This window comes from Serinus canaria, chromosome 3 (genome assembly GCF_022539315.1).
Source record: "Serinus canaria isolate serCan28SL12 chromosome 3, serCan2020, whole genome shotgun sequence".
NCBI classification, from domain to species: Eukaryota; Metazoa; Chordata; class Aves; order Passeriformes; family Fringillidae; genus Serinus; species Serinus canaria.
In genome coordinates, this window is record NC_066316.1 from 6092179 (window position 1) to 6110115 (window position 17937).

A 17937-nucleotide genomic window follows, 5' to 3' on the forward strand; every position below is an offset into this window, starting at 1 on the left:
GCACTCACCCTGCACCGCCGCCATCCGGGACCGCCCGCTCGCCCGCCCGTTGCCTCGGTGAGCGTGAGGCGTCCCGCCCCCGCTCTGCGCCCATTGGCCGGACCGCGCCCCGCGGCCGGAAGTGGCAGCGCTGTTGATTGGCGTTCGGCAGGGCCAATGGCGCGCCGGGGGCCGTGGCAGGGCCCGGCCCGGGACAGCGGTCCCGCTCCCAGCCCGCTGCGCGATCGGTGCCGGGCACGGCTCCGGGCAAAACAGCGCGGCCCCAGAGATGGCATCTGTGTCTCAGCGGGGTGGACAGTAACCTCCGGTGGTGTTACCGTGGGCCCCAGGGCAATATATATATATCTCCTATCAATATGCGTATATATCCTATCCATACATAATCAATATGCATATGATAGAATATGCAATGTACCTCTATATCTATGCAATATACATATATATCATATAGATATATATATATCATACAAGATGCAATATATGTGTGATATATCATACAAATACATAAATATGCTACATACCCATGTATCATATCAATACACATATTTCTATCAATATGCAGATACAGTTTATCAATACACATATATATCATCCAATATGCAATAAAAATAAATAAATAAATGTATCAAGATACAATGTAGGTATATATCACGCAACAGGCAATATACATATATTAATATGCAATGTACATATGTATAATATCACTACACATATATAAAACACAGTATGCACTATATAATACAATATATAATTTACACATATCGATATGTAGGATACATATATATCTACAAATATGACTTCTGATAGCTGCTCAAAACTAACCTTATTAATTAAAAATACATGTATTTCGTAACAGGCTTGCTAGGAAATTCTCGTAACAATCATATATTTTTCATCCTTCTGCTTCAATGAGCATTTAACTATTGTGTTCTGTTGGAGATAATAAGTTTTCATTCATTTCTGTCCACTTTGTTGTAGAGGTGGTGTAGACAGCACATTGTTTACTGAAGCTGCATTCCCAGGATCTGTAAAGGAAGGAAGCCCATTTCCATGATTTCTTCTCTGATGGTCACGATCATCAGTCCTGGGAACCAGCTGTGCATGTGTGAGACCCCTCCTTATCCAAGAGAAATGTTCCCAAAGTACCTCCACACTTCCAGCCCATTGCTCCTCTTCTTCATAGAACCATGAAATGAGTCCAGATGTCCTTATAGCTTTAGTTATACTGTAAATTTATTTTAGCTGACATCTCAAATTCCCATTTGCAAAGCTCAGCCTTTCAAACTTAAAGCTTTTTTTACATCAAGATAAGGTTGTTCTGTTTGTAGAATTCACTTAATCTCTTGCTCAAGCTGCCCATGAGAAGTGAAAGGATATATTATACAAAAGATAATAGATGAAGTAGATTTTAACTCCTCAGTTTTGTTTTCCTAGGAGTAAGCCCAGCATGTAGCTTGTAATATTAACCATATTATATAGTTAACATATTAATCATACTGTTCACTGCTGGCTCTTGCAGCAGTGAACAGTATCATTCATTCTCTCCAAACAAGTTATCAGAAAATCACCTGCTTCAGCCAAACCACAATTTTTGAAAATAAAATTTCTATGGTACCTCCCTGACAATGAATTCATTCACTACTAATAAAAGGTGTCTCTCTAAATAAACTATTTTAATAATAATGCAGATCTGGGGTCAAGCACAGGAAGGACACAGAGCTGTTGGAGATGATCAGAGGGATGGAGCAGCTTTCCTTGAGGAAAGGCTGAGAGATTTGGGGTTGTTCAGCCTGGAGAAGAGAAGGCTCAAGGGTGACTTAACTGTGGCCTTCCAGTACCTGAAGGGAGCCTACAAGAAAGATGGAGAAGGACTATTCCCTGGAGCATGGAGTGACAGGACAAGGGGGAATGGCTTCAAACTGAGAGAGAGTGGATTCAGATTAGATATTAGGAGGAAGTTCCGAGCTGTGAAGGTGCTGGGACACTGGCACAGGTTGCCCAGAGAAGTTGCGGATGCCCCATCCCTGGAAGCGTTCAAGGCCAGGTTGGATGGAGCTCTGAGCAACCTGCTCTCCTTCAACCTGGAAGCTGCCCCAAGCCCTGACTGCACTGCAAAAGTAACTCTGAATGCTAAGCAGGCGCCGGGAGAAACACAAACACACGCGAGGGTCACAGGGAGGCAGCAGGAGCCGCCCAGCCGCCCGCAGGCCCCTCCAGCCCGGGGGACTCCGCAGGAGTGGCCGCGGAGCGATCGCAATGCAGGGGCGGACCGGGCCGACGCTCCGCTGTCCGTGTGGCGGCAGCAGCAGCAGCAGCGCGGCACAGTTTGTCCCCGAGCGGGTTCAGCTTTCACAGCCAGGCCTGACCCGGGCGGACCGAGCAGCCCCGCGGCGCCGCCTGGCCCGTGACGTCACCCGCAGGGGTCCGTGACGTCACGCGGAGAGCGTGCGCGCGCGGGCTGCCTCATGGAGCTGCCGTCAGGTCCCAGAGGTGCCCCGTGGGCCACGGGCTTCCTTCCCAGCCGGCGGGAGCTTCTCCGCCAGACTTAAGTTTTTAAAGGGAATTTTGACAAATTATATTTCTGCTCTTACTATAGGACTTCCTAATAACACCAGTCTCATTCTGGCCCGTGACGTCACCCGGAGAGCGTGCACGCGGGCCGCCTCATGGCACTGCCCAGGGCCCTGAGCTGCCCTGTGGGCCGCGGATGTCGTTCCCAGCCAGCAGCTGGCGAGAGCTCGCCCGCCAGACTTGAGTTTTTTAAGGGAATTTTGACAAATTCTATTTCTGTACTTACTATAGGACTTCCTAATCGCACCAATTTCATTCTGGCCTGTGACGTCACCCACAGCAACCCGTGACGTCACGTGGAGAGTCTGCACACCGCCGCCTCATGGTGCTGCCATCAGGTCCCTGAGCTGCCCCATGGGCTGCAGACTTTGTTCCCAGCCAACAGCCGGCTGGAGCTCGCCCGTCAGACTTGAGTTTTTAAAGGGAATTTTGATAAATTATATTTCTGCACTTACTATAGAACTTCCTAATAACACCAATTTCATTCTGGCCCGTGATGTCACCTTCTGCGCCCTGTGACATCACACGGAGAGCCTGTGTGCGGCCGCTTCATGGCGCTGCCCCGTGAGCCGCAGACTTGCCAGCCAGCAGCCGGCAGGAGCTCAGCTGCCAGACTTGAGTTTTTCAAGGGAATTTTGACAAATTATATTTCTACACTTACTATAGGACTTCCTAATAGCACCAATTTCATTCTGGCCCGTGACGTCACCCTCAGCGGCTCATGACATCACATGGAGAGCCTGTGCACGGCCACCTCATGGTGCTGACCCATGGACCACGACCTTCATTGCCAGCCAGCAGCCGGCGGGAGCTCCCCTGCCAGACTTGAGTTTTAAAGGAAATTTTGACAAATTATATTTCTGCAGTGTGAAAAATGCCAATCACTTGTTTTTAAAATTTTAAAAGTTTAATAGTAATAAAATGGTTATAAAAATAGTTATACAATTGGAGTAATAAAAATTTGGACAATTAGGATAATATGAGACAATAGAAACAAAGAGTTACAGACAGTCTGGGTATCTCTTTTTGGGCAAAATAAGCCCGAAAAAGAACCTGCATTAACAGAGGATTAACCCTTAAAAGCAATAGTCTGTTGCATATTCACACACCTCATCCATGATGCATAAATTCCATTCAAACACAGGGTTCTGTCTGGGCAGTGTCAGCTTCTTCCTCTGAATCCTGACAGCGTCTTCAGGGCTGAGTGAGGAGGGAAGAACTTGATAAGAGAACAATAAATTCTTTCCCTCTGAAAGATTTAGGTGTCCTGTGGCTGCTGTCTCAGTGCAAGTCCTCTCTTTAAAAAAAGTATCTTACATAGCATGGTTTCTATTTTAACCTTTTGTTATAACCTAAAACTATATTTAACACACTACTTAAGAAAATTAATACAACATAACTTTCTAATGTAACACATATAATACTCACGTTAATATTTGCAAAAAGCCAATTATACAATACGCATAGGGCTTCCTAATAACACCAGTTTCATCCACTAGCCAAAATCTATTTCGTTGTAAAAAAGAACTAGTAACAGATTGCTTTCATCAAGAGAAGTGTCATTTGCTTTCATGTTTGTGGTGAGCACAGGTTATACTGTTTATTAAACATTAGCAGGAACTTGCTAAGAACCACACAAAGAATTGTAGAAGCATGGAATATTTTGGGCTGGATGGAGCTTTTAAAGAACATCTAATCCAAACCCCCCTGCTGTGGATAGTGACATCTGGAAACTAACTTTTTCACCCCCAGACTTTATTCCATCTCCACCACATCCTCATTGCCCTACACAGGATCTCCCCCAGGAATTCAGAAGGCTCCTGCCTAATAGTCACCGAAAACCTTTCTATGGCTTTTTTCCCAATAAAAATGTGCTTCCACTTTTGTATCATTGACTTCTTTTTTCAAAGACCAGCCTTACATTTTTTTAACAATGCAAAATATGTCAGGAACAAATGCAAGTCTTTTTCAACACAAGTTTTTGGCACACAAAACTATGTGGCTTTTGGAGAGCAGCTTTTGTCTTCCACATTACCAGGTGCTTCCTATTTTGTTGGACAAAACTACAAGGAAATAACATGCACTCCGTAAACCCTCAGGAAATCTTTGGCTTTCTTTCACAGATTTTAACCTGAGGTCCAAATCCAAGTTGCCTTTTTTTTTGTTGTTGTTTTATTTCAAGCCCTTGTTATTCTTGACAGTGTTGAACTGAACCAAGGAGGTTCCTCAAAGTACTTTTTTCTCAAATGGCAATAGGTACACTTGAGGTAGGACAGACTGATTAGAGAGAAAAGGAGGGTGTTGTTAAAAAAAAGAGGACCGCAACAGGATATTGGCTTTTGCATTATATGTATTAGTTTTTGCACTGATCATAAGTATTCAGATATAATCTTTATTTAGCTGTTTGTCTGTATAACAAAATCTTTAAGTAATGCATAGTTTGTAGAAATAGTAGTGGAGAGAAACATGTTTTCTAAAATAGTATCATCTAGATCTGCCTTTGATTTTTTTTCCTTTCCCCTTCCCCCCCCCCCTTTTTTTTTTTAAGACTTGCAACACTGGAAGACTTTGCATAAGTATTATATTCATGGAAATGTAATAACAATAGCAAAAAGTTTATTTTGATCTAATTTCATTTAGGCGTGAAAGAAAAAAACAGCTAGTACACAAAATTCTTTCAGGCCAATTTAAAATATTTATTTTGAAAGTATGTCAGTGAAATACTTCTAAATGGCAGTATTCCCATGAATTAGTTCTATGACCTTCAAGTATTCAAAGGAGAAATGAATAAAGCATTTATGCAATCTTTTAAAAATCTACAAAAAACTTGTATACAAAATTTCTTCCATTTGTAGTTATATTATTACCTTCTTTATCAGGACAGGTATGTTTTACAGACTTCTGTGGCATTAAAAACTTTAAAACCACTTAGTTTCAGCAATAAACCTCTGCAGAATGGTTTTTATTATTTCTAGATAAACCCATAATTATGATGTTTTTAGCCATCTTCAGCGCTTCTATTATTTTTAAGAGATGACATGATACAAAACAAACCACCCCAAAACCATCATTTCCTTCCATATGTGCAAAACAGTATTTGTTGTGGCATAAGAAAAGAGTTATTATTACTCTGAACAGTTCACAATTCACCAACATAGTTACATGAATCTTCAGGACATTTTAGGTGGACAGGAATTCGAGCAGGCCACAGTAACTTTAACAGATGTCTCCAGTTAGCAGGGCCTGGAGTAAAGGAAAGGCTGAGTAAAATCAAAGTTCAGTTATTTGAATTTCTGCTTTTTCCGTGCCTGAAACTCTTCGGTTTTATGTTTGACAGACTTTATTAGCATTGATAGGGCAGGATCTATGGCCTTCTTGGCAACCTCTCCTTTCTTTGCCATCTTGTTCTGGATGCCCTTGTTTGCCTCCTTCAGGTCTTGCTCCTTTTCTTCTCTTCGACGAGCTTTCTCTTCAAGGATCTTTTCTACTGCTTTTGTCTTTTTGAAATTTGGATCTGAAGGATCCAAATTAAACAGGGGAGAAGTAAACATGGCTTGGAATCTTGAATCAGCAACATTAACCTGAAGGGAGTAAAGAAGCATTTATTTTAGGTCAACTTTTCCCATGACAGCAAAGCTTTTGAGCCTAATAAAACATGAACTGCTTCAGAAATCACAGCTCATGAGATTCCTGGAAGTGCTCCAGTCACAAAGTTAAGAACTACACAATTACCTGGAAGTCATCTTCTAGTAATTCTTTCCTCTTCATAAGAAGTTTCTTTTTCTTCTTGCTCAAATTCTGTTGTTCTACAATCTTTTTATAATTAAAATGTTTTCTGGTGTCATCCTCATCATCCATCATCAGTAGGGCCATTTCAGCCTGTTACAAAATAAGAAAGTCCATGTATACAATGAAACTTTTCTATTAAAAAATTCAGCATCTTTTTAATAAAGCCTTTATGAGTCTACATTTATTTAAATAAGTTGAAATAGGGTCATCAGGGCAGTATTATTTCATCCATAAAAACATACTTTTAACATTTTGAGGTGTAGTATTAATACAAATTGATTTCCTTCTTATTAGATATAAAATTAATGCAAATATGTACATTCAATTTTCAAAAACAGTAATAATCTCATCTGAAAATTGTACACCACAGCTCAGAAATAACTAATGGATACAATTTAATATTGATATTCATATAGCAAAATAAAAACTAACATATCTGGATTTAATTCCTTTAGTTAACTTGTTCTGAGAAAGGATGAAAAGAAAACACAAAATAGCAAAAAACTCAATCTTCAAGGACAAAAATAGACAGGACAAGGTTTGAACTCACAAACGTTTCATACAGTACTGATGTTAAAAAAATAAAAACTTGGCACTGCCCAACACACAAACTTCTCCTTGGAAGTTTTTGTTCCAAAAGCTCTCAATATTAAAATTCTATAGATTTATTCTATTGCCATCCCATGAAATTCTGCAGCTCTACTCACAAACACATACCGAATACTTGCAGAAATCATGCAATGCAACATTTTACATCACTTTACCTTCTGTTTTTCAACTTCATCTTCATCTTCTGAAGTACTTGCTACTGATTCTGGCTTCTTCTTTAAACCTAAGTGCAAATACAGGGCATAAACAGATTTATCCAAGCTTATGCATGAGGGCATCATTTACCCTACAGCTAGAACTTCTTAGTACATCTCATTTTCTTGCACTCAGTTTTTGAATGTCAAATATGGAAAAAGGCTGCAAAGTTAAGAAAAACCAAGAAGACTTAAAGCCATAAAAATGCACTGATTGTTGTTCAATTTAAGGAGGCAGCAACATCCAAATGGCATAAATAAGTCAGACCCATGGTTTTACTCTATTTTTCATAGAGCAGTAGACAGAAGTATCACAATAGTGCAGGCAAACCCCTGACATCACACCACTCCCAGGGTATTTTCTAGTGGAAATTAAAATATGATTGACTCTGCTCAGACTGAATATTGTTCTGAGGAAGCTCCCCTGCTCCCTTAGCATTCAGATGCACAGTGCTGATAATGACAGACATAATGAACAGTAAGAGCATAAGACATTACTCAAACCTCACTTCTAATGAAAACAGACCTGTTTATAAATCCTACAAAATCAAATTGTTCTCTTTGGAATGCCTGTAGATCTTGATCAAGAAAAAGCAGGAAAAGCAGAAGGTTTCCTGACCTGAACCACACACTCTGACCTTTGAGCTTGGAATGACATTCCCAGGCAATTTTCTGCAGTCCACTGGGGGTACTCTTAGGGAAGATATTTGGCTTCATTTTGTTAGGACAGGTTTGTACTCAGACTAGAAATACAGACATGCCAGACACATGTCAAGCTATATCACTAAGGATACTCTGGAAGAGGTTGTATTTCTTGAGAAAGGTTTTTTTTCTGCCTTGACTACTCCCTTGACTATTTCTACATGGATTCCAAACTGGAGATGGATTTCCAGAAGAAACAAACCACCACCACCACGAAAAAATAAACTATCCTGATGCACAATGTCATCAGCTGAAAAACTAAACTATTGATTTAGTAGTTCCAGAAAATGTGCAGGAAAAGCAGATTCAGATATGATATTGTTTCCTAAACAACAAAATTTAAGTTAATGTGTAGAAGGGAGAAGTAAATGCCTTCTGTAGGCCATCAACAGCTATAGAATCTATCTTTCAGAAATGGCTAAACTACAGAAAAGGAGCACAGAGATAAAATTGGGAGTCAATTATATGAGAAATTAGATCAATAAATTTCTTTTCTTTCTACACATTTCCCAAAGGAAAGTCATTCAAGTCACCTTCCCTCCTCTTTCACTCTATGGGGAATCACAGAAGTGATCCTTATGCCTTCAGAGTATTCTGAGGCTGCAGATGGGGCTGAACAAGGAGTTGGTATCAAACTGAACTCTTCTCCATGAAACTAAATAAATTAGTAAACCCTCTATTTCCAACATTGACACTATGCAGCTAGTAAAACCAGCTTGGGACCTAAAAATCACCCTTGGGACTCAAAAATTTGTATCATACTGAAAATGGTTCTGCTTGAACATTCACAAATGCATCATTTTCTATATTATTACCACACTCCTGCTACAGTCCCTCTTCCCACATACATTCTGCCAGCCCTGCCACAAACACTTGTTGCATACTGATGGCAAACTGATGGCAATTCTTCCTAGCACTTCATCCCCACTGCCATCTTTTAATCAGATTTGTCCCACCTACAGCAGAAGACACTTCAGTGTGACACAGAACTAATTGGTAGCTGCCACCAGCCAGTACAAGGAGTGTCCAGTTTCTGCTGTAATTCCCACTCAAGCTGCCATTTGACTCCTTCTCAGCTCAAGAATTTTGTTTGCAACATTAACTTTGCACATCAACAACTTTCCAGCTGACAGTAAAAGCTAATCATACCTTTGGGACTTGAGATTCAAAAACTGACCCCAAATTAAAAACTTCTCTCACAAGACCTCTGCCTTATTCAAAAACTTGAGTCAGTCTCAGAAGCCTTGCAAAGACACATGGTAAATGGATCTTTTCATCTACTTTATCTTTCAAGTACAGGTTCTACAGCTATAGCTATACTCTGGTTTTGCTGTTAAGCTCTTAGGTCCTTGCACTCATACTGCTCCCTTCCAGCTTCAAAGAGCCATCAGTTCCTGCATACATCATAAATTAGATCATGAGAAGGCATCTAATGGTTTGGAACTAACAGGAGTTAGAATAATGTGTGGAGAATTCCTCAAAGGTTCAACAGAAACTAAGTTTAATGGTCTTATGTGTTCTGAAACTGCTCAGTGATCCCCAAAAGCAGGACCTTGCTCTCATGTTAATAAGCAATTACACTATTTAGCCATTAATTTTTCAACAGTTTAAGCTACAAGAGTCATTTTGTTTCCCTTTTCTAAAACCCCACAGAAGGTGATGCAGTTACAGTGAAACTGGCCAAGCCAAGCCCAAGTCTTACCAGGCTTTTTGAAACAGTATGGGCATCAGTGTAAAATGAAAGTGACAATTTTTTTTTTTTCTTGACAATATGAAACTAGAGTCAAGCTTCTAGAATGGATCATCAAGGCTCATGTATCTGCAGCATCTGACATTTTAGTCTGGGTTACTATTAAAAAGTCACAGGAAAACTGTGCAAAGCAAGTACTACCATGAACCCCACACACACAGCTTTTGGGCACAGCAGGCACAAAGAATTGGTTCTTCCTTGCCTCTCCCAAGGTGAAGCACCCACAGTGTAAGAATCATTTCCTGCTTATCAGGAACAAAGACATTCCTGAGGAACATATGCTTCAGTGGACTTGCCATAAATTCCAGTTTTCTTTGCACAGCACTCAGAGTTTTTAGGCCCTTGGTCTAGCATCTCCTTACACTCTTGCTCTTCCCTCCAATTGCCTCAGCTTGACAGAAACCAAGCTATACAAGACCCATGCATGTTACAGCCAACAAATGAATCCAGCACTACTGCATCCTCAGTTTCTGCACTAGTCCACATAAGTCTGCAAATAAACCCTGTCATATGCTTTTTCAGCATAATCTAAAATAATCTGACAGTCAATTTAAGGGTGAAATTTCAATCTTTCAGGGGAATTGTGGAAGGCTGGTGAAAAATGACAGTCATTGAAGTTGCCTGTACCCTAAATACAAAGTTGGCAGAATTACAGCCAAGTTCAAAGATGACTGTAACCCATTTTCCCCTCACTGGATAAGTTGTGCTTAAAAGCAACCCCAGCTATGAGACCGAGGCTGTTCTGGGTAAACTTGGTGAATGCCAAAGTTGTGCTGTGTAATTACCATTAAAATGTAAACTGGCTCCCAGCCAGCCACTGTACTGTCCCTTTAGAACTTCTCCAGGGCTAACCACGTCCTGGTTTTCTCCTGTATCTCAGTAATTATCAGTAATCTTGAAGACAAAAGCTTCACTTTCTTAACTTTTATGTGTATTTAACTATCCTCAAAGACTCCACAAACATTAAAGTCTATTCTCCATGCTATGGACAAGGTTTAAAAATGTGCAGATAAGCTCATTGTCTGCCAAGCCCCTGTAGGACACAACTTCTCACATAATGCAGAAGAAAACATTTTTCCAGAGATTTCACAGAGAACATCACACATCATATGAGAATATCTAGGTAATCTTGGTATTAAAGAAAAATTAAACAATTTGGTGGAAGGAAGTGTTATCTCTACAATTAATTACTCCAGCCTATACCCAGGGCACCCAGAAAGCACGGCAGAAAACAGCACTGCATGACACTCTGGACTCTGGTGTTTTTTTCTAAAACATGGACAGAACTCACTCACTGTTCATAAAAATCATCCATATTTGGGGGGTTATTTATTTATTTTATCCTAAGACAGATTTTAATATTCAGGACAGAAGCCTGTGCTGGCAAGCATAAAATTAAAAGTAATTAACCCTTTTTAAATGGAACGTGGATCTGCACTACTATGCTCAAAAAACCCCCAACCAAACAACAGACTGGCAATATGAGTAAATCAGTTGCTATCTTCTTTATGTTTGTTTTCATGTCATTTCTCTTCTTTTATTATACAGTAATATGAGCCACCCTTAGGATCTGGCTCCCAAAAGAATGGAACATCAGAAACTTAACCTTTATTGATTTTACTCAGCAAAATCACTCAAAATAAACTTGCTGTTACCATGGCAAAAGCTAATTTAAACATCAGAATAAAAAGCTTGTAAAAAAGGTATCCTAAAAATCTAAACTGGATAAGTTTTTTTTTTTTTAATATTACATTTCAGTATTGGGGTTTCTAAGCAGCCAAGAGTACTCCAGTAAAAATGTGTACCAGACTAAGAGAAAAGTGATTCCTTCTCAAAGACAACTTGGTTTATGATGCAAAAACATTTGACATTTTTGTAATTGACCCAAGCTTCAAAGGGCCACATATATATATATGGCTTTTCCTAAATAAAAAGACTTTAAAAGCAATGGAGTTCTTTTCCCTAGGATACTTGGGGGAGCAGCTTGTTTTTAACAGCCATCCTCAGAACCTGGATAACTAATGGTCTCTGGTGAAAGCCAAGAGAATATTCTGTACCATCCCATGTATTACAATACTCAATTTTACAGGAATAGCAGTTTTAGGCAAATAACACCTACTTCATTGAATTCTGAACATTCTAGCTCTGTGTTCAGTCCAGCCTGACTTTGTTTTGGAAACTCAGTATTTAACAAAAGGGCAGATTTACTCTAGAAGTTGCCTGTCTTGACTGACCTGTTTTCTCAAATTCTTCAGCAAAATAGGGGTCATTGAGATCAACATCAGGTGGAAGTTCATCTTCACTCTCTTCTTTCTCAGCAGCAGCCTGTAACAAAGCACAAACATTATTTCAACACTGTTTCAATCAATCAACTATTTAAGTCTAGCTGGAATGATCTGATGTTAGTAGCTTTGAGGATGAAAACTGAAATACTGTACTTGGATCATGAAAAACCAGAGCACAGTAAAAATTGATAGTAAAGACAAATTGACAATTTCAACCCTATTTCATACATTTTATTAGGCATATCCCCAAACTGATACATCAGACAACCATTCCAACAAAATTGCAGGATCAGCACTGTTATGTCCTTACTTTATGTTCCACAAAAGCTATACCTGGGGACAAATCTGAGTAAGAAAGTTCATTTTGTGCTGCAAATTTCAAAAAGCAGTTCAGATTTAAAAGAACATATTTCTTACTGGTAGTAGTGTGTCATACACCTTGCTCCTTGACCTAATTTATCAAACTGGACAAGCATATTAAGCTAGACAAAGTTGCTCTGCTACTGAACAGTGCTGTTTGCTCCATTTTGAGCATTTATCAGCTTAAAGAAGTTAACTGACATGCACAGAGTAACTCAAGGTGTAGAGTTTACTCTCAGAAGTGTAATTCAGCAATGTGAATTAAACTGGGAGTAATTTAAGACTTTAGAGAATCTAGATTCTACATGCCACATGCTTCTTTTCTTCCTCTCTTGCAATTTGCAATTTGAATAGTTCTTTGCAGTTATTAATTCTTTGCTATTACAGGTTTGGGAAACAAGTCTGAATTATTTTAGTCTCAAAGTTTCCAAATTATCATTGTTGTAACAACTACAATTATCATTGTCATAACAACTTTGAATTGATATGCACACAGTGGCAAAAAGACTGCTTCTTGCATTAAAAATGCAAATTAAAGCCAATTACTATTATGACTAATTTATCTTTACAGCAGCACAAATAGATAAAAGATGTTCTGTGTAAGCATATGTATGGTCAGCAGCATGCTGAATATCCTTTTCCTCTGTAGGTTTCATGTAGTACTCCAGTGCTTCCACATGAGTGACCACTGCATATTCTAACCTTAAAATAGCACTGGCAGCTGGACCATTTATTTTGTTTATCTGAAACAAACATTAACAGCAAATAAGAAAACAAACAACAACTCCCCCTCAAATGGCCAATATAAACATTACCTTTTTCTTTTTCTTAAGAATTCTTTTTTCTTTCTTCTTCTCTAGATATTTTTGCCATGGAGTCAGGTTATCTTTTCCCTCCAACCTGTTTTTGACCATTTCTTCAGCACTTTCTTTGAGGCCTAGGAAAAAAGCCACAGTAAATTTAAAAAAATGTGATGAATCCGAATTTTTTTTTAATAAACTATTTTCTCCTTTGCAAAAAGAGCTATCTAGCTTTTATTCAACAAGTCTGTGCAAACAACATAAATATTGCTTCAAAACCAATCTTTATAAAGAAGATTGCTTTACAGGACGTGTTTTTCCAAATAAAACGTTCCTTCAGTAAGAACTGTACAAGAGTCAGAAGAAGCTTTTGCTATGTGCTGTCTGATCCCCAACACTCCTGCTGTTCCTCAGAAAGGTCTCTTCTCTCCAGACATTCAGTTGTGCAGCCTACAGATGTCAGGATGAGTAACACAACAAAACCAACAGACACACACAGAGCCCTTCTGTTTAATGTACATTAGTTAAGATTCTCCATTAGTTACAGTGCTGAAGCTTTGCCTCTGTGACAATACTCTGACAATGCTGTAGGATCTCTGCTGAACAATGTATTTTTCACTCTAGAAAAGTAAACCCCACAGAAGTGCAACACATCATTCTGGCCTAACAGCATCAGACTAAGTTTGGATGTGTGAATTAGGTTTACATTAAATTCCATAATTTAGCACAGACACACACTGTTTCCATGCCCAGCACTTTCATCTGCATAGACAAGTGTGTCCTAACCTTTAAGCTTTTTGTAAATACAACAGAATGAAGTTTTCTAAAAATATGCATCCAATGATGAAAGAACATCACCTTAAAAATAAATCCATTAAATATCTGAAGCATTCCCATGTAGAATACTTAAATTCAGAATATGCACTTCATCTAAAAGCCATCTTCTAGTTTTGGTTAAAAGCTCCATACACATCAAGAATACTTTTCTAAAATTTTGTTCATTTTATCACAGAGCACTTGGATGTTATGAGGATGAAAACTGATTTCAGATGCACCTCATAAATGTTCAGCCCACTCTTCAGAAGATGGGCACTTGCAAAAACAAATTTCATTATCTAAGGAGATTAAGTGACCTAATTGCCTGGCAATACACTGGAGCACAATTCATTGGAAGAAATGGAATTGACTTCCCTGGGCAATGAAGTATTGTTCTCCTACCTGCAATTCCTTGCTTCATTCACTAAAACTTTGCTTTTAACTTTGGTAACAAATCAGTCAGATATCCTACAGGTAACACTGTCTCCCACAAAGTGACTGAATTTTCTTGGGAGTTTGTAGGAATCCTGTTTCTGCTTCATTCTCCAAGCCTGATATTTGTTGTCTCTTCCCCTGTCCTACTTCTAGTGGTCTCTCTTCAGCATTCTCTTCTGCCACACCAGTCCAGCCCTGACCCAACCACATTATACTGTCCCAGCCCTCATCCCAGTTTTATTGCTTAGAAATCATACTCAGACCTCCCCAGATGTCCTAGACTAGATCCCAATCTTTCTCCCTGATTTCTCAGTTGCCAAGTCCCCATTCCTCATCATTCCTTCCAGCTCTCCTCAGTATGGAGGCACTGAAAACCATGATTGTGGTGGAATAAACAGTTCATGGACAGTTCTAGTCATCCCCAGAAGAGAAGGCAGAACATTTTTTCTGAAAAACTGCAAACACTAATCCCTGGTTTTGAGTTCATTGACACTCCAAAAATCATTCCAAGGCTGGGGAGCTGGTTACAACTTGTCTGAAATACGAAGGGTGGACAAGATCTAAAATCATATTAAAGCATAGAATGTAGGAGGAAAAGAGTCGAGCAAAAACAAGATAAAGGATCCTTCTACTACTCTGGAAAGGTGCCAGAATTGAACAGAAAGTGGCAAACTGTTACAGCCACAAAAATTGGGTACTTAACCAGCAAACAAATCAGAGCCACAATAAAGGAAGGATTTTGCATAGATTGACTAAAAACATGCCATTAAGAAACAGTCATACAACAAGAACAAATATTTAGTTATCTTCAAAGTCCATGAAAGCAGAGTCATCAGCTTCCTTGAAACTGAACCACTATAACTTTGAATACTTTGTAGTACTTTTATGGAAAAATTATGGTCAGGTAACAACCTTGCAGATTCTCTTTGAAGATAGTAAATACAGAATTTAAAAAAATCTATGTCACATCTCCAGCAAAAGAGAGACCCAAAATCTGAAAGGAAGTTACAATATTTCTGATTTATTTGCCTGGAAAATTGAATCATTTGATCCATCTGGCACTGAAGAACTTGGAGGAAAATCCAGCCCTTTCTTGTGGTATTTGGCAGTCTCATGAAAGGCATTAGAGTTTCTCCACAGATTAAAATGGCTTAGAAACTACTGTCCAGACCACTTCCCGAGAATAAGAGTGTATTTAAGTGGTCAAAAGGATTTTTGATTCCAGAAGGGGAAAGGAATTGTCTACTTAAGGTAGAAATATTAGCTGGCCATAGAAAGGTCTAACTTCTATACCCTTATTGATATATTATTTTTTTTAGAATTAATGAACCAATAGTTTTATTTAATCTTCACAAAAGAGGGCAAGAAAAGAAAGGAAAAAGGTCATCTCTATTAGCATGCAACAAAATCATACTTCAGCTAAAGGATGAAATGAGTTGTAAATACTACAGCAAACCTAAACACACTGCTGTTCACACTGTGGGACAGCAAGGAATGGGTGCAGGCAGAATTTTTACTTCTCCAAAACACTCAGTTCTGAAAACTTAGAGAAGTTTAACAGCCTGCAACCATCCCTGTTATTAGAGGTTAGAAAGATACATTTCTGTTCTCAGGAGACCTAAACAAGCAAGCTCATCTTGCCTGTAATACCTCACCAGAAAAATGAAACACTTTGTTGCAGGTAGCTGAAAGGAACAGCAAATAGAAGTACTCTGATAATATGAGAATTTGTCACCCCCAAAGATAACAAATTTAAAGTCAACCAAGCTTTCCTGAGCAGTACAAGTGCCTGTGAGATCCCACCACAGGTAGCAGCTGTCAGGTGTGAGCCCCCACACAGCTCAGCACATGCTGCAGGAGCTGAGGCCACTCCAGGAAGGGGACACACAATGACCCAGATGGAAATAAATATTTCCTACCAGCCTTTCTGTGCTCAGCACCATCTCTAACTATACACTTGGGCTTTACTATGCACTTTGAGGACACCACAGCCTTCTATTCTACTTCTGACCAAAACAAAATTGAAATTTTGCTCTAAGCCTAACTAAATATTTACAACTCCTTCTCCCCAAAGGACAAGGTTTTAAGTTCAAAAAACACCCCCAAAAACTTGGCTGGATATCATCAAGAAATGCAGTTGTGGTCTTCTCTCTTTTCACTTTCTAAGGGGAGCTTTGGGAACTGGATAAGCATTCATAGTAATTGTTGCTTAAATCAGATCTGATTAAGAAAACAGATGGATGCTTGAATATAACACTGAGTTTGTGCCTAGAAGAAACAGACCAAAGAGAGTTGGAACTACATCTAATTTATTTTTGCTGGCACGCTGGTTTATTTAAAACTATTATGATTCAAGAATAACTGAATCACTGACAAAGTATGCTTTCTATAACCATGTGTAAATAACTCTGCCAAAACTCAAAATTTTAAATTAATTCAAATATCTGCCTTTCAACTGAAAAACTTCCTAGATTTAACTGTTGTAATTCTTCCATGTATTAAACATTTGGGCAGGAAAAAGATTTTGCAATAAGTCAAGCACATTAAGGCAGAACTTGATAATAAAAATATTTCAACAGACATAAACTAGTTCTGAAAAAAAAATTAAAGAGTCTTCAGAGAATACAACAAAAACTATTTTTGAATGCCCAGAATGCTCCAACTAAACAGAAATGATTTTGAAATTTAAAAGAGCACATTTGTTCAAGAAAAAATAACAACAACTAACTATCCTCCCTCCCATGAGGAAGCACAGCCCCAAGCATGTATAAATTGCCAGAGCTATAAACTACTGTTCAGCATGTGCAGCCTGTGCTCCACAATACAAAAATAAATATATAAAAGAGTATCCCCTTCAGGTGTGCAGGACCTCTTCTCCAAATGCAGCCTGAAATAAGTCATGAATTTTTCACTCAAAAGCAAACTTAAAACACCCATTTTCACTTTTATGACTTGTATTGCAGGGGTCAATAGCCAGAAGTGGCACTGCTGCCTTTGGAGGGGAACAGTCTCTAACAAAGGCAAGTGAACACTTCTATGATTTCCAGAACTCTGCTCTTCAAGAAACCTCTCATTTTTCAGGGTAAGAAATGAGGAAATGTTAACATATACTGTAAAATCATAGTTGCTAAATTAACATCAAATACTATAAACTATCCATATAAAATTCATTGTGCACACATGCACATTGAACCTAAAATTGTATGAACAAACCTGACCCTGTGCATGGACATCCAACTTAGTTTAGACAAAATCAGTCAAATTTATCAAGACAGGGGGGTTTTGTTTGGTTGTCTGGGTTTTTTACCATCCTTCCTTCAAAAGAGATAAGGACATAGCAGAAGTCCTAGGAGTCCTACAAGAAGGTGCAGTAGGGAGGGGGTTGGACTGGGTGTAAGTATGTAAGAAATAAATTTTCTGAAGTCAAGTTCCATTGCAAAGAAACAAGAGCCCATGCAACATGGAACTGGATTCCATCTCTACCTCAGTTAATACTCCACTGCCACTAAATGTGAATGCAATCTACTCAAAACATGCAAGGTACAGTCTCAAGGACAGCCTCAGAAAAGTTTTTGCTCTCTCAGGGCAAGCAAGGCTAAAGAGTTTCCTTTGGTCTCTCTTAAAAC

General features: G+C 39.1%; 2 protein-coding genes across 5 annotated transcripts in view; both read right to left on the reverse strand.

Annotated features, from left to right (window-relative positions):
• TASP1 (taspase 1) overlaps nt 1-95 on the reverse strand; it is a 77726-nt gene extending 77631 nt beyond the window's left edge. For all 4 annotated transcript variants that reach the window (XM_050972339.1, XM_050972338.1, XM_050972340.1 and 1 more), the window contains exon 1: nt 9-95. The gene's annotated coding sequence lies outside the window, so the exon portion shown is untranslated. The remainder of the gene's footprint in view (nt 1-8) is intronic.
• Nucleotides 96-4903: 4808 nt separating this feature from the next.
• The window catches only part of ESF1 (ESF1 nucleolar pre-rRNA processing protein homolog), a 29199-nt gene continuing 16165 nt past the window's right edge, over nt 4904-17937 (reverse strand). The window contains exons 10-14 of the mRNA XM_030236342.2: nt 13076-13197; nt 11850-11940; nt 7125-7192; nt 6304-6450; nt 4904-6152 (exon numbers count right to left, since the gene is read on the reverse strand). Of these exons, the coding sequence (XP_030092202.1) occupies nt 5853-6152; nt 6304-6450; nt 7125-7192; nt 11850-11940; nt 13076-13197 (728 nt within the window). The 3' untranslated portion in view covers nt 4904-5852. The remainder of the gene's footprint in view (nt 6153-6303; nt 6451-7124; nt 7193-11849; nt 11941-13075; nt 13198-17937) is intronic.